This window comes from Ctenopharyngodon idella, chromosome 4 (assembly GCF_019924925.1).
Source record: "Ctenopharyngodon idella isolate HZGC_01 chromosome 4, HZGC01, whole genome shotgun sequence".
Taxonomy (NCBI): Eukaryota; Metazoa; Chordata; class Actinopteri; order Cypriniformes; family Xenocyprididae; genus Ctenopharyngodon; species Ctenopharyngodon idella.
Genome location: NC_067223.1, coordinates 27,269,715 through 27,297,280, shown reverse-complemented (window position 1 = coordinate 27,297,280; position 27,566 = coordinate 27,269,715). Strand labels below are relative to the sequence as shown.

General features: G+C 39.7%; 3 protein-coding genes across 26 annotated transcripts in view; all 3 read left to right on the top strand.

The window, feature by feature from the left end:
• LOC127511118 (gastrula zinc finger protein XlCGF8.2DB-like) overlaps positions 1-27,566 on the top strand; it is a 128,790-nt gene that overhangs the window by 35,946 nt on the left and 65,278 nt on the right. For 4 of the 24 annotated variants that reach the window (XM_051891691.1, XM_051891696.1, XM_051891693.1 and 1 more), the window contains exons 3-4: positions 10,815-10,920; positions 11,384-13,048. The exons of 1 other annotated variant lie outside the window; for it this stretch is intronic. In XM_051891691.1, the coding sequence (XP_051747651.1) occupies positions 10,815-10,920; positions 11,384-12,333 (1,056 nt within the window). In that variant the 3' untranslated portion in view covers positions 12,334-13,048. Of the gene's footprint in view, positions 1-2,797; positions 3,864-8,384; positions 8,455-8,908; positions 9,061-10,802; positions 10,921-11,383; positions 13,049-27,566 lie in introns of those variants that run through there. 19 more of the 24 variants (XM_051891695.1, XM_051891694.1, XM_051891701.1 and 16 more) reach the window with 12 other exon arrangements.
• Positions 8,420-27,566, top strand: part of LOC127511113 (gastrula zinc finger protein XlCGF7.1-like) — a 112,868-nt gene continuing 93,721 nt past the window's right edge. Inside the window, exon 1 of the mRNA XM_051891652.1 lies at positions 8,420-8,454. The gene's annotated coding sequence lies outside the window, so the exon portion shown is untranslated. The remainder of the gene's footprint in view (positions 8,455-27,566) is intronic.
• LOC127511409 (oocyte zinc finger protein XlCOF6-like) overlaps positions 19,887-27,566 on the top strand; it is a 39,765-nt gene continuing 32,085 nt past the window's right edge. The window contains exons 1-2 of the mRNA XM_051892219.1: positions 19,887-19,961; positions 20,728-20,849. Of these exons, the coding sequence (XP_051748179.1) occupies positions 20,759-20,849 (91 nt within the window). The 5' untranslated portion in view covers positions 19,887-19,961; positions 20,728-20,758. The remainder of the gene's footprint in view (positions 19,962-20,727; positions 20,850-27,566) is intronic.

Below are 27,566 nucleotides of genomic sequence, written 5' to 3'. Positions count from 1 at the left end.
CCCCTCATTCTGCCCAGTTTTGTAATTAAAGTCTCTAAACAAAGGGGATGACATAAGATGAATACATAAAATAAACAAAGAACATCAATTCAAAAAAATAAAATACTGTAAATATAAACCTATATACAGGTGCTGGTCATATAATTAGAATATCATCAAAAAGTTGATTTATTTCACTAATTCCATTCAAAAAGTGAAACTTGTATATTCATTCATTACACACAGACTGATATATTTCAAATGTTTATTTCTTTTAATTTTGATGATTATAACTGACAACTAAGGAAAATCCCAAATTCAGTATCTCAGAAAATTAGAATATTGTGAAAAGGTTCAATATTGAAGACACCTGGTGCCACACTCTAATCAGCTAATTAACTCAAAACACCTGCAAAGGCCTTTAAATGGTCTCTCAGTCTAGTTCTGTAGGCTACACAATCATGGGGAAGACTGCTGACTCGACAGTTGTCCAAAAGACGACCATTGACACCTTGCACAAGGAGGGCAAGACACAAAAGGTCATTGCAAAAGAGGCTGGCTGTTCACAGAGCTCTGTGTCCAAGCACATTAATAGAGAGGCGAAGGGAAGGAAAAGATGTGGTAGAAAAAAGTGTACAAGCAATAGGGATAACCGCACCCTGGAGAGGATTGTGAAACAAAACCCATTCAAAAATGTGGGGGAGATTCACAAAGAGTGGACTGCAGCTGGAGTCAGTGCTTCAAGAACCACTACGCACAGACGTATGCAAGACATGGGTTTCAGCTGTCGCATTCCTTGTGTCAAGCCACTCTTGAACAACAGACAGTGTCAGAAGCGTCTCGCCTGGGCTAAAGACAAAAAGGACTGGACTGCTGCTGAGTGGTCCAAAGTTATGTTCTCTGATGAAAGTAAATTTTGCATTTCCTTTGGAAATCAGGGTCCCAGAGTCTGGAGGAAGAGAGGAGAGGCACACAATCCACGTTGCTTGAGGTCCAGTGTAAAGTTTCCACAGTCAGTGATGGTTTGGGGTGCCATGTCATCTGCTGGTGTTGGTCCACTGTGTTTTCTGAGGTCCAAGGTCAACGCAGCCGTATACCAGGAAGTTTTAGAGCACTTCATGCTTCCTGCTGCTGACCAACTTTATGGAGATGCAGATTTCATTTTCCAACAGGACTTGGCACCTGCACACAGTGCCAAAGCTACCAGTACCTGGTTTAAGGACCATGGTATCCCTGTTCTTAATTGGCCAGCAAACTCACCTGACCTTAACCCCATAGAAAATCTATGAGGTATTGTGAAGAGGAAGATGCGATATGCCAGACCCAACAATGCAGAAGAGCTGAAGGCCGCTATCAGAGCAACCTGGGCTCTTATAACACCTGAGCAGTGCCACAGACTGATCGACTCCATGCCACGCCGCATTGCTGCAGTAATTCAGGCAAAAGGAGCCCCAACTAAGTATTGAGTGCTGTACATGCTCATACATTTCATGTTCATACTTTTCAGTTGGCCAAGATTTCTAAAAATCCTTTCTTTGTATTGGTCTTAAGTAATATTCTAATTTTCTGAGATACTGAATTTGGGATTTTCCTTAGTTATAATCATCAAAATTAAAAGAAATAAACATTTGAAATATATGTCTGTGTGTAATGAATGAATATAATATACAAGTTTCACTTTTTGAATGGAATTAGTGAAATAAATCAACTTTTTGATGATATTCTAATTATATGACCAGCACCTGTGTGTGTGTGTGTGTGTGTGTGTGTGTATATATATATATATATATATATATATATCCACATACAATGCTATTTTGTGCTCAGTACCTTTTTAGAAATGCCCCTTATGCCTTAGTGGACAGCCCTGTCTGGTGCCCCTAGCAAGAGGGAAGGGGTCAGACCGTAAGCCATTATCCCAACGTGTTTTAATTTCTTTACATTTATTGTTACACTCTTTCATGTATTTATTAGTCCATTTTGGATCTCCCCATCCCCCATTAGTCATCGAATTTGCACTTTCCATATCCCCTGGTTTAAAAGAATTATCTTGAGGGAAAGGATCCAATTGTATTGTAATTGAGTCCACCCCTTTAAATTTGATAAATATGATTCCATCCAATATCCACAACTATTTCTAAACATCCAATTTCGGGTTGTTTACCCTTGTTTAGGTCTTGAAATCTTTTGACCCATCCTTCACTTAGGGTGTACTCATACTAGGCACTGTTGCCTTGAACTGAGCCAGAGCGCGATTGTCCCCACTCCCCCGCTGGCCCGCACTCACATTGCACTTAACGTTCCAGGCCGGAGCATGCTTAAATCATATACGATGCAACTTTTTGAATGGAAGAAAACATGAAGAAATGCGGTTGTGCTAAGATACTGCCTAATGTATTTATCATTTATGCTGCACAGCGATTTTCACTTGCACATATCAGAGGATTATTACAAAGGCAGCTGACGTTAATGGAGAAATTTGCAGCTTAATTTGCAAACTACAATTCCTGTTCGTCAATAAAGTGAGAAGCAGACCTGTTATAAACCCAAATACACTCGAATTAATTACATGAATTGATAAGTGTACTATCAGAGTAGTAATAAAGACGTTTGCCGTCGTAATGATGACTGAAGCGCACACAAAAGTAGCAGCTGTTCCGTGCTCTGACATGGTTAGCGCTCACACTGCATGTGAACCGCACTCGAGCCCAACCAAACCTGTTGTTTAGTGCTAATAGGATTTAGCATACATGTTGTTAGATTTGCAGTTTTACGGGTCTAAATGGTGTTAACTTGAATTTGTTTCTTTTTACCCTAGGCCTGATGGAGCTGAAAGAGGAGAGTCAAGAACTGAATGAAATGGAAGAGAAAGATCTGTATGAGAAATGCCATGATTTCATGACTGGGGAAAAATCTTTTGGTTCCTCACAGACTCTTAAAACAGAAACTAGAAACCTCCAGATGAGAGTTCACACTGGAGAGAAGCCTTTCACCTGCCAACAGTGTGGAAAGAGTTTCAGTCGAAAAGAAAGTTTTGAGACTCACATGAGAATTCACACTGGAGAGAAGCCTTACACCTGTCAACAGTGTGGGAAGTGTTTCAATCGAAAAGAAAGCCTTAAAGTCCACTTGAAAATCCACACTGGAGAGAAGCCGTTCATATGCACTCAGTGTGGAAAGAGATTTACACAGAAAAAAAATCTTAATGCCCACATGAGAAATCACAATGGAGAGAAGCCTTTCCCCTGCAAAATGTGTGGAAAGAGCTTCTCACTACAAACAAATCTTAAGACTCACATGAGAGTTCACACTGGAGAGAAGCCGTTCATATGCTCTCAGTGTGGAAAGAGTTTTAGACAGAAAGTAAGCCTTAATGATCACATGATGATTCACTCAGGAGAGAAATGTTTTATTTGTGATCAGTGTGGAATGAGTTTCACTGACAGTAATCACCTTAAGAATCATGTAAAAAATCACACCGTAGTGAAGCCTTACATATGCCGTCAGTGTGAAAAGAGTTTCACATACAGAACAAAACTTGAGGATCACATGAGAATTCACACTGGAGAGAAGCCTTTCACCTGCCCTCAGTGTGGAAAGAGCTTCACTCTTAAAGGAAACCTTAAGATTCACATGAGAGTTCACACTGGAGAGAAGCCTTACAAGTGTCTAGAGTGTGAAGAGTGTTTCACATATCACACAGAACTGAAACGGCATTTGCAAACTCATTCTGAAAAGAGAATGCCATTTTCCTCAGTGTGATAAGGGTTTAGAATAAGGAGCAATTTCAACAATCATCTGCGCATTCACTGTGGAGAAAGACAATTGTAATTGGTGTAATAAAAACACAAATACATAAATAAAAATACATCAAGTCATGTAAATGTGAAAGCCCGTTTGTGTTCTGTTTGAAATCAAAGCTACTTTCTCACATTTTTTGTGCATATTTACTCCAGTGGTCACATCTGAACATCTTTGCTATAGTTTCAAATATTAAGTGGTTGAGGTAGATGACCTTTAATTTAGACTGTGTAGAGGTTTTGCTCTATGTCAAATATGTTGGTCAGCAGCATTTTTTGCAATGTATTTGTGGGGTGTTTTGAATATGCTGTGAATATGCTGTAAAATGACCCCTAATTTCTGAGAACGGCTCCAGTTGGGGACCGAACACCCAAAACCGGGACTGCCCCAATCAACCTACTCCACACACAATCCCCTCCATGTTAAAGTTACTGCATGATTTTAAGTTTTTAAGATGATTTAAAAACTTCAGGGGCTGTATTCACAAAACTCTAACTTGCCGATTTAGGAGAAACTCTTAAAAAAATGGCTGTGATAATTTGACATAGCATAAAGGTTCATTGATGTAAAGGCAATATGCATTGAATGATGGAGAATAAAACATTGCAGTCAAGTTGAAAATAATGTCCCATCATCTGCGCTGATAAGTAGTCTTGTGGGCAGTTCAGGTGAGCCAAGTTAAGTTCCGGCTCGTGGACCTTCTGCCATGCTTTCCGAGGAGATTGATGGCTCTGAATTTAGCTCAAACCCACAGTTGTTCTCCTTATCCCCGGCTGAGAGTGAGGAGTTGGGGTGGCGGAGGGATGCAGAATACTATTGAGGTAACTAGGTGAGCCTGCCTACTGCAGGGGTTCCCAAACACATCCCTGGAGCCTCCCCAGCACTGCATGTTTTCCATGTCTCCTTAATCAAACACACCTGATTCAGATCATCAGCTCATTAGTCGAGACTCCAAGACCTGAAATGGGTGTGTCAGAGAAAGGAGACATGCAAAATGTGCAGTGCTGGGGAGGCTCCAGGAATGTGTTTGGAAACCCCTGGCCGGGCTACTGGCCCGTCAGTGGAAACGCAACTTGATTTTGGCCTCATGCTTGAGGTCCAAAGCTATTGGCCCAACACAGCATGTTGTTAGCCCTGGCTTGCACTGGCCCAACAGTGGAAAAGCGGCTATTGTAGTACTGATAGCTATCATTTGAGCTTGTGGTAAAACAATGCAATGTTTGCAATAGGCATTTACCCTGTGAATTACCAAATTACACCTTTGTGTGCGCATTAGCAAAGCAATACCAACAAATAAGTTACACTTTATTCATGCAAATTCTGAAAGCAACCATTAGTGATCACTTGATAGGCACACAGTCCTGTAAAGTGTTCTGTTATTGAAACAGATGTCTCGCAAGCCACACTACACAGAATAACTGACATTTGTTCAATGTGAGAAACATCAGGCGAAAGGCTAATTCTGTTCAGCTAAATGGCATATTATGCTGATGATTCTGGTTAGTACGGCACACAAGTGATTTCTCTCGCTCTTGATCAGCTCCATGTTACGACAGTTCAGTTTTCTTACCGACAATTCCAGACTAAGGTTATCAGAACCTTTCGGGAAAAAGTTAATTTTGGATAGTTTTTGCCTGTGCATGCCTTCTATATTCAGCACCACTAGAATTTGAACTTCTCATTGTAATAACCCATTACCACTGCTCATGTATGAAAATCAAATTCCCTGCTCTTAGCAAAGCCATCAATTATTCAATGTTCGTGCTCGTCATGGTGCGGCCTGCGGCACCCTCTAGTGGTCTTGCCCCCTGGTCAATTGCCTAGTTTGCCAAGTGGCAAATACTCTTGCAAGAGAAAACCAGCATGATGTGTCAGCCTGCAATGCTTTTGTAGCATGGATGGAGGTAAATCCAGGGTGAAAAGAAGGGAAAACCTTCAAGAGGAGGCTGTTCCTAGAAGAGCTGAGGAAATCCATGGTGACCCCCCGATGCAGAGGACCCCCCTTTTGTCAGTCACTTGCATGAGTTCACATAAAGACCTGGTGTTTGTCATTTTGATTTGTTCTTAATTAGGAAAATTTAAAAAATATGAACAGTTTGGTATTGTTGCTCCATGAAATTTTCTTTGTGTGACAGAGTCAGTGTGTTCTTTTTTGTTTGTCACATTGACCAGATTTGACAGACATAGCCAGAGGATCAATGATTTCTTTTCTTCCTAATTAGAAAATAAAGCTTATTGAAATATGACAGTATTGATATTGTCCATAAAAAAATGTTCTCTATATGACAGCATTAATATGTTCTTTCTTTTATGTCACAATGGTCAGATTTGACAGGGAACAGCACAAGTGTTACTTTGCACCCCTTTTCAGAAAATAAAAGCATTTCAAAATACAGGTCCTGTGTTTTGTGATCTTCCAGTTTCACTTCAATGGCCAGTCATTTTTGGGAACACCACAAGTGTGACTCTATACCTTTTGTACAAAATAAAAGCATTTTAAAACAAACTTCCTGGTTAATCAACAGTGCAATTATATTTAATTTAATATTGCCAAAATGATTCACAAATAATGCTTTTTTCACTCAAAAACATGAGGTGCATACGCTCAAATCAATGAGGCCTACGATTATTCAGTCCTAATTGAAAGAAAACAAGTTGATAAAAAGATTCAATCCAATATTTGGTGATGAATATTTAGCATGAAGATTTATTAGCTATTTTTGTTGGCCGGTCATTTTTGACTGGGAACACCACAAGTGTTGTAGGGTTTTCAACACAACACAAGGGTTCAGGACAAAAAATGTAATACATGTGGAAAAAAGGGCCATATCAGTCACGTTTGCAGGAAAAGTAACAATGACAGAAAAACTAATAGTGAAAACACAGCAAAAATGCCCAATGCCCCTATGCTCATTTGACATTGTTCTCCAAACAATGGACAAGGTTGTAATTGATGTGCATGTGAAAATGGGCAAGCAGACAGCTGTTCTTCCATTGTATGTTGTGCGGGGGGACTATCCACCACTCTATAGCAGAGAGTGGTTGCGTCAGAGCAAACTGAACTGGAAAAAAATAAAAAGTCAAATTGAAGACACTAGAAGTTAAACAGTTGAGAGAAATGAAGAGCATTGAACATTGAAACCTGGACACAAACCCAAGTTTTGCCAGCCCAGAGTCGTTACGGATGCTCTTCATCCAAATGTCAAAGCGGAGCTGAACCGTGTCACTGAAATGGGAGTACTGTCACCGGTACAGTACAGTGAATGGGCTACTCCAATAGTCCCTGTTGTAAAGAAAAATGGAGCAGTTTAAGATGGCGGCAAATCCTATCTTACACATTGAACACTATCCGTTACCGCGCATTGAGGACCTGTTTGCTTCATTAGCGGGAGGACAGTGTTTCAGCAAATTGGACTTGACACATGCCTACCTTCAAATGAGGGTCGAGGAGGAGTCCAGGAAGTTCCTCACAATTTCAACACAGAAAGGGCTATTCCAGTACAACCACCTTCAGTTCAGGATTGCTTCGGTGCCAGCCATATTCCAGAGAGCTATGGACCAAATATTACAAGGTCTGCCTAATGTCCATTGTTACCTGGATGACATTCTGGATGACTGAAGCTGAACACCTGGGGACTCAAGGGGACAAAAGGGACTCAAGCTGTCAACCTGACTGGTAATAGTGAACTCTCACCTTTCATCTCCAGACACAATGAGCTGTTTGTCCAAAACAGGTGCTTAATGCGGGGCATGAGAGTCGTTGTTCCCCACAAGCTGTGGAAAAGAGGACTGGAGGAACTGCACACTGGCCAGTCCAGGAGTTGTCCGAATGAAAGCCATTGCTCGCAGTTATGTGTGGTGGCCAGGTCTTGATGCTGACATTGAACTGCAATTGAAAATGTGTCAGTCATATCAACAAATACAGAAAATGCCATCCAAGCAAACCATGGGAGTGCATACATGTAGATTTTGCGGCGCCATGTGAGGGTCACATGTTCCATACTGCCGATTTTATTGAAGAAAATGAAATGTAAACCAGATTACATTACCATTTAGAAGAAATTATTTTAACCATTTTAATTTAAGTTTTCCACTCTGTCAAAATCAATTGTTCTTATCACCAGTGTAATCCTTTACAGTCACGGCCATTTTAATATAATGCACTTTAACAAGACAAAGTTGAAATTTGATTTTATTTATTGATCTTATATTCTGTGGAGAAACTGAGATGGAATAAAATGGATTTATTCAACATGACAAGAATTCAGATTTAGTTAATACATTAAATATATTTATAATAATAATAATAATATTGTTAGTTAATACATTAGTAGATCTCTCTGCAACTACAAACTTAATTTTTAACTACAAATTCTTAATGAAGATCAAGATGCTCGACATTTATTCATGATCTATTCATGAGAATAAATGCTCTGTAGTTTGTATAATTTATTTAGATATGAGCCAGAAACTTTAAAAAAATCTCAGTGGTATTTGATAGCTTTGGGAACCTGTGATTTGTCCTTTGAATAAACTTTTATCTTATCATTTTTTTTAAAGTGTTTTCTGTTTGTGAACTTCTATTTCGTGTGAACGGGACTTTTATTTTGGTGTGTTGACATGACGTCATAAGGTTGCGCCGTGCTCCTGCATCTGTGATTCTGCTGAAGAAAGGTTTGTGTTTTTAATAATTTAAAGTGTTTAAATCAGTGCAGCATGTTCAGACAATTATATAGAGAACTATAAAAATGAATTATTTTTAAATTAACATATTAATGTATCTAATAACAGCAAAGAACATAGTTTTTTTATGAGTAAAAGTGCATAAATAACAGCAATGAACCATTTTTGTGAGTAAACGTGTAACAAAAAAGGTTTCATTCTCTTTCATAAACACGCTGTTTGGTGTCTGGCAAGTAATGATAGAAAAATCAAGCTTCTTTTTATTAATTTGTAGTGCTAGTTTGGAGTGTTTTTAGTCTAATCAGATCATTTAAGTCCATTAACTCTCACTCTGACTCTCTTACCAGTGTACTGAACTACTGAACTAGATCTGATTGAGACACTCAGAGATTTAGTTTGGATGTGTTTTTCTTTCTGTTAATTATTCTCATCTTAATCATGACAGAGTGTCCAAACACACAGAAAAACTCCTGGAGAAGTGACTGAGATCCACGTGACACACTATTATAAAGATGGAGTTTATTAAAGGAGAGAGTGAAGACGTGAAGATTGAAGAAACATTCAGAGTCAAACATGAAGATACTGAGGAACAAACAGGTTGGTTTCATTCTCAGTCTTTCTTCAGTCATTCTGCATCATGATCTCTTTAAATCTATTTATGGACGCAATTTGTGTCACATATTAATTTAGGGGAAAAAAAAAAGAAATTATTTTGTCTAACATCAAACAACAACGAAAAAACAACGAAAATCATTAAAGGCATAGTTCACCCAGAAAAGAAAAGTCTGTCATCATTTACTCACCCTCATGTTGTTCCAAATGATTTGCCGTAGTTCTACTGACATTCACTTTGTTTTTGTTAGTGTCACACGCAGACTACATTATGCTCTTTGGCACAATAACACAAGCTAGCTTTCAGTACAACATATATCTTGAATTTATATATACATTTCAATCACTTTATTTTAGCATGTCAACAACCAGTGCCATTTTTGAAGCGTGCATAAATGCGTATGATGTAAAATGAAGCAGTCCTCAAATGCAATGTTCATTACAGAAACAAAACTTCAGTCTTATACTGTTGAATGTCTCAGTTACGTATGTAATCCTCATTCCCTGAAGGAGGGAACGGAGATGTCTTGTTGGACTGACGAATTGGGATTTAGCTAGAGAGACCAATCTACTTCAAGTGTAACTAAAATGAGCCAATGCACATTGGCATGCAATTATTGCATGATTACCTTTCCTACGCAAAAGTGTACATTTCCCCAGTGTTATCCAAGTTCACTGAGTGGGCAGTGTTCATCTCTCTGCGTAAGCTCTGTCCCATCTACGAGTTGGCCCGGCTGTCTTACACAAGGCACTGGAAGTCGGCAGCATCTGTGGTGCTTTGGTAGGGATCCAAATTCATCTTGGTCCGATGAGACCTCAAGAGTGACCGACTGAAAGGGAAAGTCTCTGTTACATATGTAACCCTCTTTCCCTGAAGGAGGGAACGGAGACATCTCCTCCTGTACCGCTGATGGGCTGCCGGGTCACCAACTTCAGCTCGGCTCCGAAGCGAAAAGATGATATGCGCTTGCACCTGCTGCTCATTTATACCCGTGCTGCGAGGCAGAGCAGCTGAATGAAGTAATTGCATGGCTCGTTTTTAAGGTACGGCCGAAGTAGATTGGTCTCTCTAGCGAGATCCCAATTTGTTGGTCCGACGAGATGTCGAGAGTGACTGACTGAAAGGGAACCAACATGGTCAGACAACAGATTTGTGACCATGTTACTACAGTTTAGGGAAACAGTCATGACTAGCTAGTTAATTTCTACAATGATGCTTTTATTTCCAAAAATCATCGTTAGCTCTGTTGGTAATGACTGAACATGCAACTGTAGTTGTTTTTGGGAAATGTTCAGTTCCTGGAGGGCCACAGCCCTGCTGAGTTTAGCTTCAACTTTAATTTAATGCACATGATCCAGCTAATCAAGTCCTTCAGGCTTATTTGAAAACTGCAGGTGTGTGTGAGCAAGAATGGTACTAAACTCTGCAACTCTCCAGAACCTGAGTTATACACCCCTGTTGTAAGGGAAACCCACCTCAGAATTACAGACATTGCATTCAATTAAACAAACCATAAGATAAATGTGTTCAAATCAAGCACCTCAAATGACAAATAACTTGGGCCCAGTAGTTAGCCTAATAAAACTCTCTCAACTTTTACTAGGTTACAATGGTTTGGCTGCAGCAGAGCCTACAAAACATAATATTAAAACTTATGTGCAATAACACACACTTATATTTGACAAACAACAATAGTTAAACTCTGTGATAACACATTTCCCTGTAGTGTCTTGTTTAGTTTGTGCAGGAAGAAGAGCTTTATCTTCGAAGGAAAGCTTACTTTAACCCAGGAGAACAGATCAGAGATGTCGCCTCAACCCAGAGGTGCCAGATTTGTGTCCGTTGTATGTCACAAATTTTGTATATTTGTTGAAACTTACAAGTGCAATTCTTTCTTAAAAAAAAAAAAAATCAGTAACAACTGGGAAATTTGTCCAAATATCAGACTTTCCATGTTTTGGTTTTGTACAGAAAAACCCCACTTTAATCTTTTCTAAACATTTGTTGACTCCATTCTTGTTAAATCCTGGGACCTGCAGTATATTTTTAACATCCCACTCCCACCCGCAGCAAAGATAAAACCACCTGCTTCCTCAAGATTTGTGTTAGGACCTGCGGGATCCCAATCCAGTGCTCTACTGTGGGTTTTATTAGGGCTTTGATAACTGCCAGCTTGAAAGTATTTGGGATACATGTTTTGCCTTTTTCAGTTGTTTAGTGGGCATAGGATCTAGCATACATGTTGTAGGATTTGATGTTTTACATGTCTAAATAATGTTAACTTGTTTCTGTTTCTTTTCACCCTAGGCCTGATGAAGCTGAAAGAGGAGAGTCAAGATATGAATGAAATGGAAGACAAAGATCAGTATGAGAAATGTCATGATTTCATGACTGGGGAGAAATCTATTAGTTCCTCACAGACTCTTAAAACAGAAACTAGAAACCTCCAGATGAGAGTTCACAATGGAGAGAGCTCTTTGACCTGTCAACAGTGTGAGAAGAGCTTCACTCGTAAAGAAAGCCTTAAAGCCCACTTGAGAGTTCACACTGGAGAGAAGCCGTTCATATGCGCTCAGTGTGGAAAGAGATTTAGACGAAAAGAAAGCCTTAAAGCCCACATGACAATCCACAGTGGAGAGAAGCCGTTCATATGCACTCAGTGTGGAAGGAGATTTAGACAGAGAAAATACCTTAATGCCCACTTGACAGTTCACAATGGAGAGAAGCCTCATACCTGCAAACAGTGTGGAAAGAGCTTCACAATGAAAGGAAATCTTAAGACTCACATGAAAGTGCACACAGGAGAGAGGCCATTCATATGCTCTCAGTGTGGAAAGAGTTTCAGACATAAAGAAAGTTTTAATAATCACATGAGGATTCACTCGGGAGAGAACCGTTTTATATGTCATCAATGCGAAAGGAGTTTCGCTGACAGTAATCACCTTAAGAATCATGTAAAAATTCACACTGTAGTGAAGCCTTACATATGCCGTCAGTGTGAAAAGAGTTTCACATACAGAGCAAACCTTGAGGATCACATGAGAATTCACACTGGAGAGAAGCCTTTCACCTGCCCTCAGTGTGGGAAGAGCTTCACACTTAAAGGAACCCTTAAGATTCACTTGAGAGTTCACACTGGAGAGAAGCCTTACAGGTGTCTAGAGTGTGAAGAGTGTTTCGCATATCACACAGAACTAAAACGGCATTTGCAAACTCATGTAACGACACAATCAGACACAATTATTTGTTATATTTAACAAATAATTGTTTAAAACTCACTCTGGGGTCTGCCCCCCATCTCCTGAGAAGACCAGCCTGTGCAAGGGGCCTCAGTTAAAAGTTTTATTGTGCTGAAGTATGTGGGTTGCCACGTGGAAGAGCAGAGACACATAGAAAACCCTCAAAACAGACTTTCCTGCATTAATATATAGACAGGCTGTTCATAAATGAACATGCATATTCATAGGATATGACATCCATTATTACTGTTTGTGTATTATCTCTTGTTTTTGTATTCAGTACTGTATGCATATTTTATAAGAACCCATGGTTAACGTAAACTCACCTATTACCAAGTTTGGTGTTTACGAGTTTGTATTTTGAAGATTTAAATGATTGTGTATATGATATATTGACACCTGTGCAACATATCAGTATTACAAGAATCTTTAATAGTTTCTTCAAAACAACTCAGCCAGTTTCACTTGCAGATCCCCTGCCATAAATGCAAGGGCTCGTAAAAAGCCCCCACAGGAGGAATATTGTTGCTCCGAAACTCAACCTTGACCTCATTGGTCAGGTAGCTCCATTTCCTGTCCAACTTCCGGTTCACCTCTATCATTGCTCATTTTTACCTATATATATATATATATATATGTGTGTGTGTGCGTGTATGTTATGTGTTTGTTAGTTTAGTTATGTGTTCGTGATTTAGTTAATAAAACTTGTGCACAATAAATATTTAGTTCTGACTCTCTGTCTGCAATAGATTGCCTCTTAAATGATCAGATCTTTCTACAAAGCACTGTAAATGCTAAGAAAGAATTATTTTTCTGTGGCCATGAAAAATACCATTCTCTTAGAATTAATTAATAATCAATACTGAGTGTTCACAGGATGAACTGATTTATTGATTGTAATTTTAATGTAGCTACATCAAGTTAATCTTATTTTTTTATGTTCTTCATCTCCTTATACTTTTCCTTGAGGCTTTTTATTTTATTTTTGTGCATATTTACTCCAGTGGTCACACCTGACCTGACCATCTTCTTTGCTATAGTTTTAAGTATTAAGCTGTTGAGGTAGATAACCTTTATTTTTTTGCAGTGTATTTGTGGGGTGCTTTAAATATGCTGTAAAACTGGGACATCTCTAGGGATGGCTCCAGTTGGAGACAAAACACCCAAAACTGTGACTGTACCCGATCACCCTACTCCACACACAATCCAATCCATGTTAAAGGCACTGTATGATTTTAAGTTTTTAAGATGATTTGAGAACTTCAGAATTTTGGAGTTTGACATGCTTATGATTTCTTCTGCCTTCACATCTAATGTGGATGAACTCATTGATCTGCAGTCTGATGCACTGGTTGCAGTGCACTTCAAGTCAGTGAAATTTTATTTTTCTCTCAAGGGTGAGTACTTTCCACATATAGGAAGGCAAGCTCAGAGGATGTTGGTACGATTTGTGGCAAGAAGTACACTATATTGCCAAAAGTATTGGGACACTGCTACAAATCATTGAATTCAGGTGTTCCAATCACTTCCATGGCCACAGGTGTATAAAATCAAGCACCTAGGCATGCAGACTGCTTCTACAAACATTTGTGAAAGAATGGGTCGCTCTCAGGAGCTCAGTGAATTCAAGCGTGGTACCGTGATAGGTTGCCACCTGTGCAATAAGTCCATTCATGAAATTTCCTCCCTACTAAATATTCCACGGTGAACTGTTAGTGGTATCATAACAAAGTGGAAGCAATTGGGAACAACAGCAACTCAGCCACGAAGTGGTAGGCCACGTAAAATCACAGAGCGGGGTCAGCGCATGCTGAGGCGCACAGTGCGCAGAAGTCGCCAACTTTCTGCAGAGTCAATAGCTACAGACCTCCAAACTTCATGTGGCCTTCAGATTAGCTCAAGAACAGTGTGTAGAGAGCTTCATGGAATGGGTTTCCATGGCCGAGCAGCTGCATCCAAGCCTTACATCACCAAGTGCAATGCAAAGCATCAGATGCAGTGGTGTAAAGCACGTTTTTCAGGGGTTGGGCTTGGCCCCTTAGTTCCAGTGAAAGGAACTCTTAATGCTTCAGCATACCAAGACATTTTGGACAATTTCATGCTTCCAACTTTGTGGGAACAGTTTGGGGATGGCCCCTTCCTGTTCCAACATGACTGCGCACCAGTACACAAAGCAAGGTCCATAAAGACATGGATGAGCGAGTTTGGTGTTTAGGAACTTGACTGGCCTGCACAGAGTCCTGACCTCAACCTGATAGAACACCTTTGGGATGAATTAGTGCAGAGAGTGTGAGCCAGGCCTTCTCGTCCAACATCAGTGCCTGACCTCACAAATGCACTTCTAGAAGAAAGGTAAAAAATTCCCATAAACACACTCCTAAACCTTGTGGAAAGCCTTCCCAGAAGAGTTGAGGCTGTTAGCTGCAAAGGGTGGGCCAACTCCATGTTAAACCCTACGGATTAGGAATGGGATGTCATTAAAGTTCATGTGCATGTAAAGGCAGGCGTCCCAAAACATTTGGCTATATAGTCTATGTGAACCTTTTGGAATTGGTTTGTTTTCTGAATTAATTACGAGATGGTCCTCACTGCAGAACATGAGATCCAGGGGGCGAGGTTGGATCCAGATCCAACTTCTCCCACTTTACATATCCCTAAACTTACCCGTCTCCACCTCCTGGATCTGGGTCCTGGATATGGTGTTCTGCAGTAAGGAGCTACTGTGAATTACTCATAAAATGTCATCTGAACTTCGTTAAAGTCAGAAAACTATAATGACACAATGCACTTAAGTGAACAACCCAAAAAATATATAATCTGTAATGTCTTTATTGAACACATTCCATTAAACATTAAAAGTGCTATGGAAAAAGTGACTGCCTTGTTGATACCTGTGAGAATTCACATCTGAGGGAGAGATGAGAGAAATACAGAAATTTGCATGGAACATCTTGGTTTTCTTTAAATCTGTAGCAGGTTCTGCTGTGGGACACCCAGGAGCTGCTAGCACTCATGCCCGTCCCACATTGATGGTCCATAATACTGTCAGTTATGCTAGAGAAAACCAAAGAAAAACAGGTTTAAATATGAGTTCTTGCCACAAGGTCTTATTGGCCAACATTGCATTGATTTTGTTTTTGTTGAAAGCATTGAGTATGAGAGGGTTGTCAAAGGTAACGACTTTGGTAGCAAATTGGTACAGAAATTTTAAAAATGTGACAATACCAGCATTTCCCCCTAGCATTTTGATCGCTGTTGAGTGGATTCTTAAATGTTCCCATGTGTATCTGTGTAAGCACTTGGTGAAGAGTGTCAACATGTTTGGCTCACGTTGGCAGCGTCTGGGTCCAAAGTTGCAGAGACACCAAACCGACGCTCGACAGCCAGGTAGCATGTCCATTCTGCACCTGCGTAAGATGAAATGACTTTCCATTCCGGTAGGTGGTAGTAGCTATACCTTGGTTACATCCAAGTTGTCTTAACCTTCCCTCGAACTATCATGGGTGCAGAAGAAGAACTTTCATCAATTGTACTTGTTCCAGATTGTCACTTCAACAGTAAGTTCCCACAGCTGATTGAAACAAATGTTCTTGACCACCTGTATCATTATCCCCGCCAAACAGAGCACCTCTATCCCTGGTCAATTGAGGATAAAGGGCATTTCAAAAGCCTTATTTGTTTTAGAGCAACCCGAGTCTTTTCCCTTGCTGGGTGGGCTTCTACTTTGAAAGTGTTCTGACGTCATCCTGGTGTATACGCTCCATGCAGTGGCATTTCCAAACCAATGAAATCCAAGTCTGCAGCTCACCTTTATATATGTTGACTTCTGAGGCCAGATCTCTGGGGGTTTTTTTTGTTATATGTAACGGAGGCCAGCAAGTAGTTGCGACTTGCGACTGACAATTGGGGTTGCGGCCTTTAGCCTTCTTGTTAGAGCGTCTGACTCCCATGCCGGAGACCCGGATTCGAGGCCTGCACAGGGTGGGGCTATTAGGACCTGGGTAGAGGGGTTACATTGGTGCAGTGACCCAGATGGGAGTGAGGTTTAGGGGGGTGAGTGTAACGGAGGCCAGCTAGTAGTTGGTGTGCAAGTAAACCTCACTCCTCTGATCTCAAGAGATCAGAACCTGGGTGGTTACATATATATGCAAAGTTTGTATGACTGGGTAGCTAAATAGTTTTGAAGCCTGCAGTCACTTCTGAGGGAGACAATTATAGGCTACTTGTTGTGACGTGGTATTTATTTTTTAAAGGTGCCCTAGATTGTAAAATTGAATTTACCTTTGCATAGTTGAATAATAAGAGTTCTGTACATGGAAATGACATACAGTTAGTCTCAAACACCATTGTTTCCTCTTTCTTATGTAAATCTTGTTCGTGCAAAAGACCACTGAAAAACAGGCGAATCTCAACATAACACCGACTGTGATGCAACAGTCGGGATCATTAATATGTACTCCCCCAACTTTTGCATATGCCAGCCCATGTTCAAGGCATTAGACAAGCCAGTATTTTCGTCTGGAGCTGCACAGCCGAATCATCAGAAGTTATGCAGGTATTGTGAAGCAAGCAAGGACAATAGCAAAAATGGCAGATGGATCAATAATAACTGTTCAAGATCCATGATATCATGATATATTTAGTGATATTTGTAAATTGTCTTTCTAAATGTTTCATTAGCATATTGCTAATGTACTGTTAAATGTGGTTAAAGTGCCATTGTTTTTTACTGCATTCACAGAGACCAGAGCCATGTCGTTGCTTGCAGTCTGTATAATTCATAAACACATCTTCATTCTTTATAAATCTCTCCAACAGTGTAGCTTTAGCCCCTTTAGCCACAGCATACTATCAAACTCATTCAGAATCAAATGTAAACATCCACAAAATACATGCCATACTTACGTGATCTGATATGCTGCATCACGAACACTTCGTAAAGGCCCATTCTGAGAGTTACATTAGCTGTGTGAACTTATATTCTATTGTTTATGCCATGTTTATTGGGAGTCGCGAGCTTAGGGGCGGGGAGCACGAGCATTTAAAGGTACACACACCAAATCAGCACATTTTTTTCTCCCACCCCAAAATTAAAACAAGGCAGTTAAAACATGAGGGTATCTATGGGGTATTTTGAGCTGAAACTTCACAGACACATTCTGGGGACGCCTTAGACTTATGTTACATCTCGTGAAATAGTCTTCTAGGGCACCTTTAAATGGTAGGCCTATGTTAAATTGAACTCCTATTTGTGAGCAGATGGGCTTTACCGCTTTATATTTTATAAATTACTGAATCTTACATGCTTCATAACATTCAGTTTTAAGGTAAAATACTTATCAATTAACATTAACCGTGTTTCCACTGTAGGGCCAAAAGCAAGTGTGCTAGTGTGTGCCAGAGCCTGTCACGTTTCCACTATCACTTGCCGGGCTTCATCGGGCCTGATATTATTATTATTATTTATTATTGCCATAATAAATTATTTTTTCTGTTTGCGAGCTCTCTCTGTTGCTCTGGCAACATTAATATTAACATTATTACCATTAGAATTATTTTATGTTCAGTCCTAACCTGTGAATTTAATGCCATCATTTTAAAGTAATATAAAAATGTAAAAGCCATTAATGTCTTACAAACATTTATTTGACTGTAAATTTCATCATCACCAGAGCAACAACGTGTCAGTGGCTGATTGTGAATCAAGTGATTCGGAATTAAGTGATTCTGATGACATATCTGAGACCAGCAGTGATGAAAACGAACCTTGTACCTCTCAAAGTCCATGTCTTAGTGACATTCTTGGTGATTCTGAGGAAAAATGGGCATTGAGGGCTTTGCAAGACAGCAAGAAGTTTGCTTGAGACTTGTGACAGTGTAAATTTGCTGGTTAAATCTGGCATGCAATAAATCTACCTTGATTGCAAAGAACTCTTGAAGCACAAAATGTGTCCCCACAGTGGCAAAGTAAGCTTAGGGAATTTAGACATTTCTTTGAATGTCGATGGTTTGCCTCTCTTTAAAAGTAGCAGTCTGTCACTGTGTCGTGTTCTGTGTAAAATTAATTTGTCTCCTTCCTCAGTTTTCCCATTTGCTTTGTGCTGTGGGACCTCAAAGCCTAGTAATCTTGAATTTCTGGACAATGTTGTCAGGGATCTCCGTAATTTGATGGAAGATGGTTTAGAATTTGGAAATGAAAAAATCAAAGTAACTGTACACTGTGTGACCTGTGACTCTCCCGTCATTCTTTGGTGAAAGGTATCAAACAGTATTCAGGGTATTATGGCTGTGATAAGTGTACACAAAAGGTTTGGGGGATGGCCATCACGTAATCTATCCTAATGTCAGTAACCTAAATCTCATAAGAGATAGGTCATTCAGAGAGAAGACGCAGGAGGAACACCACCTCCTTTCAGACGTATCTCCATTTTGCCAACTGTCTATTGATATGATTAAGCAGTTCCCTATTGATTACATGCATCAATGTTGCCTAGGTGTCATGCACAAATTGGTTATCTTGTGGTTGCGTGGTCCAAAGGGGATTAGATTGTCTTCTGGCCAGGGAAGTCAGTAGCATACTTGTGGCACTTCGACCATCCGTCCCTGCTTTGTTTGCCAGGAAGCCACGTTGCCTAGAGGAAATTGAAAGGTTTTCCCAGTTTGCCCATTATACTGGGAAAATGTTGCTAAATGGTCTCATACCTGGCAGATTGTATGACCAGTTTATGCTGTTCAGTGTGGCACTAGCTATTCTTGTCAGTCCTGCCCTTGCCAAGAAAGATAACTTGTATGCTGAAGAACTACTGAATGGCAGTGACTTTTTGGTGTATAACATACACCTGCTAGTACACCTTGCATGTGATGCTTACCACTTTGGCAGTCTTGATGAGTGCAGTGTGTTCAGATTTGAGTGCTACTTGCACCAGTTTAAAAGCTTGGTTCGTTCTGGCAGAAGTCCTGTTTCACAAATTGTCAGACTGCCTGGTGAAATGGATAGACAGGTAAAAGAAACACCAAAACTGGCTACCCCTGTTGAAAAAACAGCATATGCTATTCTATTAGAAAATTTGACCAACACTGTGGAAACAGTGCCTTTAATATGGCTGGAAAAAACACAAGAGGTATTGACTTTTGATAGTGTATTATGCTGGGGTTCTCAAAGTTTAATAATATTAAATTATAATTTATTCTAAGTAACAATAACTTTTTTGGGTTTTGTGTATCTTAACTGGATTTCAAGATGCCTGTTGTCGAACACACACTAAGGTGCTGGAGAAAGTAATTGAGGACTTCATATAAGAAACACTGAAGTTTGCACAACACAGAGATAAGGTAAAGCTTTTGTAGTTTGTAAAAAATTAATAAAGAAAACAATGCAAATTTAATACAGAATATCACAAATGCTCAGTAGTTTGTATAATTATATTTAGATATAAGCCAGCAAGCTTTTGTGGTATTGATAATTGAACATTTCAGTGGTATTGATAGCTTTGGGAATCTGCAATTTGTCCTTTGAATAAGCTTTTATCTGATTTGAATGTATTTTCTGTATGTGAATTTTTATTTCATGACTTTTATTTTGGTGTGGTAACATGATGTAATAAGGCTGCGCCGCACTCCTGCATTTGTGATTCTGCTGAAGAAAGGTTTGTGTTTTTAATCACTTGAAGTGTTTAAATCAAAACCCGTTCAGACAATCATATAGATTAATTTAAATTAACATAGTGACATCTAATAACAGTAATGAATATAGTTTTTTTTTTTTTTTATGAGTAAAGTGCATGAATAACAGTAATGAATAGTTTTTGTGAGTATTCATGTAACAGAAAAGGTGTCATTTCGCTCCCTATATTGTGAATCAGTTCATCATAAACATGCTGTTTGGTCTCTGGCTAGTAATGATAGAGAAATCAAGCTTATTTTTTAATTAATTTGTAGTGCTAGTTTTGAGTGTTTTTAGTCTAATCAGATTATTTAACTCCATTAAAGGGATAGTTCACCCAAAAATGAAAATTATCCCATGATTTACTCACCCTCCAGCCATCCTAGGTTTATATGACAATCTTCTTTCAGATGAACACAATCCGAGATATATTTAAAAATATCCTTAGTCCTCCAAGGTTTATAATGGTTGTGAATGGTAACCCACATTCTGAAGACAAAAAATACATCCATCCATAAAAAAGTAATCCATACGGCTCCAGGGTGTTAATAAAGGCCTTTTGAAGCGAAGGGATGTGTTTTTTGTAAGAAAAATATCCATATATAAAACTTTATAAATTCGAATAACGAGCTTCCGGTTAACTCTCACTCTTTTACCAGTGTACTGGACTAGATCTGATTGAGACACTCAGAGATTTAGTTTTGAGTGTTTTTTCTTTCTGTTAATTATTCTCATCTTAATCATGACAGAGTGTCCAAATCAGATCCACGTGACACTATTATGAAGATGGTGCTTATTAAAGAGGAGAGTGAAGACGTGAAGATTGAAGAAACATTCAGAGTCAAACATGAAGATACTGAGGAACAAACAGGTTGGTTTCATTCTCAAAGTCTTTCTTCAGTCATTATTTATTTTATTTTTTATTTTTTGTCATCCTCAAAATTACTTTATCAAATCAGGGTTTCCTTCTAGGCATACCGATTAAAACACCTTTAAAAAACACTTTCTCCTTTTGATAAAGAAATGTAATAAATGCTGTTTTTAATATTTGTTACATTTTGTTGTTAGGTGCATGGAAGCTGACAATATGCAATATTCTTCTCAAAAACTGTAAAACTGAACATAGTTGAGAGGACTCTATTTGTCTAATATTTTATAGATGAATGGCAGATTTGAGATCCTTCTGTAATTAAACAGTTTTCCTGGGTCAGACTGTGACCCATTCACAAAACATCCATGGGTCTGTCATATAAAATATAAAAATTTCACTGCTTAATCTACATATTGGCACATAGTCCGAACCATTTGCACAGGCTACAGCATTACTATGCCTACATCAGCTCAGTCTTCCTACCAAATCAGCCTTTTGTTTTGCAGAAATAGGCTAAATGCAATAAAACTTACATACAAAATTTCATTTCATTTATAATATAAAAGCATGCAAAAATGTAACTTTCTGAACATCTTTTATAATGCTGAAAATGCAATCGGAATATGGGCACTACCTTACAAAGCTTTTTCAGGATGAAAAATCCCTTAAGACATCAAAGTTCAACTCCTCTGACATGCGCGTCAGATTAAGTCTTTCTTGTACCATTTTTTTTAACCATGACAGCTTTGAAAACGAACATTCTACATATGCATTTGTGACTGGTAACGTTTGAAAAGGCGCTTTTTAAAGATAGTGCTTATAATTTGACATGGTGTGTGGTCGGTAGGCATGGGCAGACTGTGGGTCCAATAGCCAAGATGATTCCAACTCAATTCGGTGCATTTGACAGCTGCTTTCAAATGGTCCCATGTTTATTTGTGTTCATGCTGAGTCTGAAGACTGTTAAAGGCTTACAGCACGATTTGCAGCACTGAGAATTTACAATTTGAATAAAAGTTTTAGAATATTTTTCGCGCTGCTACAAAGAGGACCAGAGGACAGGTAAACAGTGCTGAGTTTCAGACGAGACAACCGCGTTTAAATGTTGAGTGAATCTGCTAAAATATTTACTAGCTTTAAGGTTACAGTTAAAACTACTAAAACTTTCTTTGTTCTGTTATTTTATTTGTGTTGTTTAATGCAATGTTTAATGAAATGCAGCAACATAGAATGCCTAATGTTGGTTTTATTGCTTGTGTTGGTCTACCTAATGTAGAAGATTCAATGCGGGTGCTGGTTGAGTCACGGGTTTTGGGCCCTATCATACACCCGGTGTTTTTTGCTAGTTTCAACCCGGTGCAGTTATCTTTTTTATGTCCTGCGCCACGTTGTTTAAATAGCAAATGCATTTGTGCCCATTGGCGTGCTGGTCTGAAAACGGGGTGTGTTCAGGCGCGTTGTTGGCGTGTTACTATTTTGAGGCAACCGAAATAGACTGCGCCATTGACCAACTGAAACCTGGTCTAAAGTCCATGGCGCAATATAACCTCGCGCGTGAGCAGATCCGTTTCCTCACTATAGACGCATTTCGTTTTTCTGCAAATTCCACCTTGTAAATAGCGAATACGCCATGGCGCGTATAGGGCAGAGTTTGCCCATCCCTGCTCTAGAGACTCCAAACTTGCACTCCTGTCTAAGTCTCAGTTCCCTCTATCAGAATCTAGAGTTTCAAGAAGACACCCCTCCGCCCCCACCCAAAACAACAACAACAACAAAACAAACAACAACAAAAAGGTAACACTTTAGTATAGGGAACACATATAAACTATTAACTACATCTTTTCCCTCAATAAACTCCTAATTTATAGCTTATTAATAGTTAGTAAGGTAGCTGTTAAGGCATTAGGTAGGATTAAGAATGTAGAATAAGGTCATGCAGAATAAGGCATTAATATGTGCTTATTAAGTACTAATAAATAGCCAATATTCTAGTAATATGCGTGCTAATAAGCAACTAGTTAAAAGACCCTAACATAAAGTGTTACCCAAAAAAACTATAAGGCATAAACTGCAGGGACTTGAACCCCATCCTGGTGGTGAACCTGGAGTACCACTACCAGTGTATTTTTGCTTTTTTTGGAGACTTTTGGTGAAACTCTAGATTCTGACAGAGGGCACAGACAGGAGTTCAAATTAAACATATCCCATTCAATACAATGCATGTAACCGATCCCATTTGATACATTGAAAGTGGGATTGGTGTCCAATTGGGCAGGGTGCATTGTCCAGAAGCCTGCGTCCATGAGCTGTCAGACCTATGGTCAAATGTACCCTTGAGTAAACCCATGGAATGGAAAGTGGACAAGAGGTTCTCAGATTACTGTCTACACTTTTTTTCAGTTGTGTAGTGGGTGTAGGACCTAGCATACTTGTTAGATTTGATGTTTTGCATGTCTAAATGTTTTCATGTCTGTTGCTTTGTGCCATTAAACTGTTAACTTGTTTTTTGTTTCTTTTCACCCTAGACCTGATGTTGCTGAAAGAGGAGAGTCAAGAACTGAATGAAATGGAAGAGAAAAATCAGTATGAGAAACATCATGTTTTCATGACTGGAGAAAAATCTGTTAGTTCCTCACAGACTCATAACACAGAAACTAGAAACCTCCAGATGAGAGTTCACACTGGAGAGAAGCCTTTCACCTGCCAACAGTGTGGGAAGAGATTAACTCGAAAAGAAAGCCTTAATGTCCACATGAAAACCCACAGTGGAGAGAAGCCGTTCACCTGTAATCTGTGTGGGAAGAGTTTCTCACTAAAAGGAAATCTTAAGATTCACATGAGAATCCACACTGGAGAGAAGCCATTCATATGCTCTCAGTGTGGGAATAGTTTTAAACTGAAAAGAGACCTTAATGCCCACATGATAAATCACACTGGAGAGAAGCCTTACACCTGCAAACTGTGTGATAAGAGCTTCACAGTAAAAGGAAATCTTAAGATTCACATGACAGTTCACACTGGAGAGAAGCGGTTTGTTTGTGATCAGTGTGGAAAGAGTTTCAGACATAAAGAAACCCTTAATCATCACATGAGGATTCACTCAGGAGGGAAGTATTTTATATGTCCTCAGTGTGAAAGGAGTTTCACTGACAGGAGTCACCTTAAGAAGCATGTAAAAATTCACACTATAGTGAAGCCTTACGTATGCCATCGCTGTGAAAAGAGTTTCACACACAAAGCAAATCTTGAGAATCACATGAGAGTTCACACTGGAGAGAAGCCTTTCACCTGCCCTCAGTGTGAAAAGAGCTACACGCTTAAAGGAAACCTTAAGATTCACATGAGAGTTCACACTGGAGAGAAGCCTTACAATTGTCTTCAGTGTGAAGAGTGCTTTACATATCACTCAGAGTTGAAACGGCATTTGCAAACTCATTATGAAAAGAAAAAGCCATTTTCCTCAGTGTGATAAAGGTTTAGAAAATCTGTGCATCCACTCTTGAGAAAGACAATTCATTTGTGATCAGTGCAATAAAAACATCACGCTTACAAATACATAAGAAAAGACCTTGTTTGAGCTCTTTGCTAAAGAGTCCCCTTACAAAAAAGTTTATTCAAGTGAGCAATTGGTATACTACTTTTAAACAAAAATAAGAAAGTATACTTTCCGTTTACTTTTTATGTACTCATCAGAAATATACTTAATGTACGTAAAAATATACTTACAAATTACACTTAAGTATACTTGGCTTATATCTAGCCTATATTTGTACTGAATTTTTTTATATACTGAAAGTGTAATAAAGTACTCTATGTAAACTTGGCCTGTAGTTGTGTTTACTCTTTTACCTCCGGTTTCACAGACAAGGCTTAATTTAGTTCTGAACTAAAATGCATGTTTGAGCTGTTTTAACTGGAAGCAACTTCTACTGACAGATCTTAAAATATGCCAGTGCCATTGTTTTATCTCAAGATGCATACCAGTAATGATTTCTAGTGTACGTTTATAAAAGTTTCCTAAATAGCCTAATCGAACTAAGGCCTAATCCTGGCTTAGGCTAAGCCCTGTCTGTGAAACTGGGCCTTAATTGAGTTTTAAATCCTGTTTTTCATATAGTTTTAGATACTCTCATAAACGTACATTGTTTGAAAATATTGATTTATAAAGAAAACACGTTTCTGAGTATGTACATTTTTGTGTAGGTTAGTCCACTGGTAGGGTGAATAGGAATTTACTTAAAATCTGCTTAACCCTTTTCCAGCCATTACCTGAATTTTCCGGCAATCCATTTTTTACCGTAGGGGGTGATATTACACATCTTCGCAAAGTACAGAATCTCCGGAACAAAACACAGGTGAACAAGAAGCAGAAACAAGTGATAGAAGCATTGCTAACGCACTTGTAAAATAATGTGATCATCAAACATTTAACAGCATATCAAATCTGCAATCTGTCTAATGTTACTGAGTTAAATGTCAAATAGATGAGGAGGAAATAACTGTGAAGCTTTGAGGGTGTTGATGGATCTACTACATCTATATATTTTTTTTATTATTCTGAATCTCATACAGATGAAGTTTTTGACAAAAACATGATTTTTTTCAGCATTTTGTTCAAAATGTATTTCTTGTAAATGAAACAACCACATTCAAGTGTTGTTATAAAAAAAAAATGCATGAAGCTAGAATAAAATGTTTTTTTTTAAGCAGAGGCTCTGTTCTTACTTTTCATACATTGTATGTTCAGATATTCATTCAACAAAATATTCTGGGGGCGTGAAATTTTTGTGAAAAAGAAAAAATGCTGGCACAACATTTAAAAAAAAAAACATTGGCGAGGAAAGAGTTAAAGTACAGTTAAAGGTATATGCTAAAGGGTTAGTTCACCCAAATATGAAAATTCTGTCATTAATTACTCACCCTTGTGTTGTTCCACAGTCGTAAGACCTTCGTTCATCTTTAGAACACAAATTAAGATATTTATGATGAAATCCGAGAGGTATGTGACTCGTTTTAATGTTAAACGAGGACAAAACAGAGGTCATTGTATTCGGCCAGCCAAATGTCTTTGCCCAGGTCCATTTAGATCTGAGTCCGTTGGCACCGTACTACAAAATGTCGGTACGAAATGTAGGTTTTATGATTGACGACAAATTAAAAATTGAAAACCAAATCAATTCAGTGGTACGGGCCTGCTTTTATAACCAGCGTCTTTTAGTAAAAAGCAAACCTTTCTTATCAACTGTAGATTTTGAAAGGGTCATTCATACCTTTGTTTTATCACATCTTGATTTTTGTAATTCTCTTATGGTGGCATCTCCACCGCATCTCTGGCACACCTGCAATCTGTGCAAAATGCAGCTATGTAAAGCATTTTGGTTCAACCTCGGTTGTTTTTAGTAGTGCTGTATAAATAATCAAACCAAACCAAAACGTATTGATAACATACCAGACACAGTTGCCGGACAGTTCACTGTTTGTTTTTTATTGCAGTGGTCTAAATGAACCACTTTACGCTCATTTCAAAACACACTTCTTGCTGCTCCTCCCAAGGTGGCATTGACCCCGACAGCTCCTCTAGAGGCGGCAACATTCACTATTGAAAATACGCTTTGTAAAACTCTTTGTTCCTACTTTTGACTCTGTTGTGGCTATGGAGGCTGATAATGAACTCCCTGTACTTCCTGTCATGGCCATGGTGTCCATCTCTGAACCCTCTGTGCTATTTCTCAACTTTCTAACTGTCCTGTTATAGCCAGTGAGGCCGTCAATAAACTTTGAGGCTCTGCCTATGCAGTGATGATCACCTGCTCCACTAGCTCCACCTTAGTCCCATGCTCCACTCGCTGTACGGGTCACCTGTTCTGCAAGCTCTGTCCTGGTCACATGCTCCACCAGCTCTTCCATGGTCAGCTGCTCTGCCCTGGTCACCTGCTTCGCCTTGGCTACCTGCTCTGCCGGCTCCACCCTGGTCGCCTGCTCTGCTGGATCCACCCTGGTTGCCTGCTCTGCTGGATCCACCCTGGTCACCGGCTCTGCCGGCTCCACCCTGGTCACCTGTTCTGCCGGATCTACCCTGGTCACCTGCTTTGCCGGCTTTGTCCTGGTCACCTGCTCCACCAGTTCCTTCCTGGTCACCTGCTCTGCCTTGGCCACTTGCTCTACCAGCTCCTCCCTGGTCACTTCCTCTGCCTTGGCCACCTGCTCCACCAGCTCCTCCCTGGTCACCTGCTCTGCCGGCTCCACTCTGGCCACCTGCTTTGCCTTGGTCACCTGCTCCACCAGCTCCTCCCTGGTCACCTGCTCTGCTGGCTTTACCCTGGTGCTCTGCCAGCTCTACCCTGGTCACCTCTTCTGCCAGCTCCACCGTGGTCACCTGCTCTGCCAGCTCCACCCTGGTCACCGGCTCTGCCGGCTCTACCCTGGTCACCTGCTCTGCCAGTTCCACCCATGGTCACCTGCTCTGCCGGATCCACCCTGGTCACAGGTTCTTCCGGCTCCACCCTGGTCACCTGCTCTGCCGGCTTCACCCTGGTCACCTGTTCTGCCGGATCTACCCTGGTCACCTGCTTTACCTTGGTCACCTGCTCTGCCGGCTTTGTCCTGGTCACCTGCTCCACCAGCTCCTTCCTGGTCACCTGCTCTGCCTTGGCCACTTGCTCCACCCTCTCCTCCCTGGTCACTTCCTCTGCCTTGGTCACCTGCTATGCCGGCTCC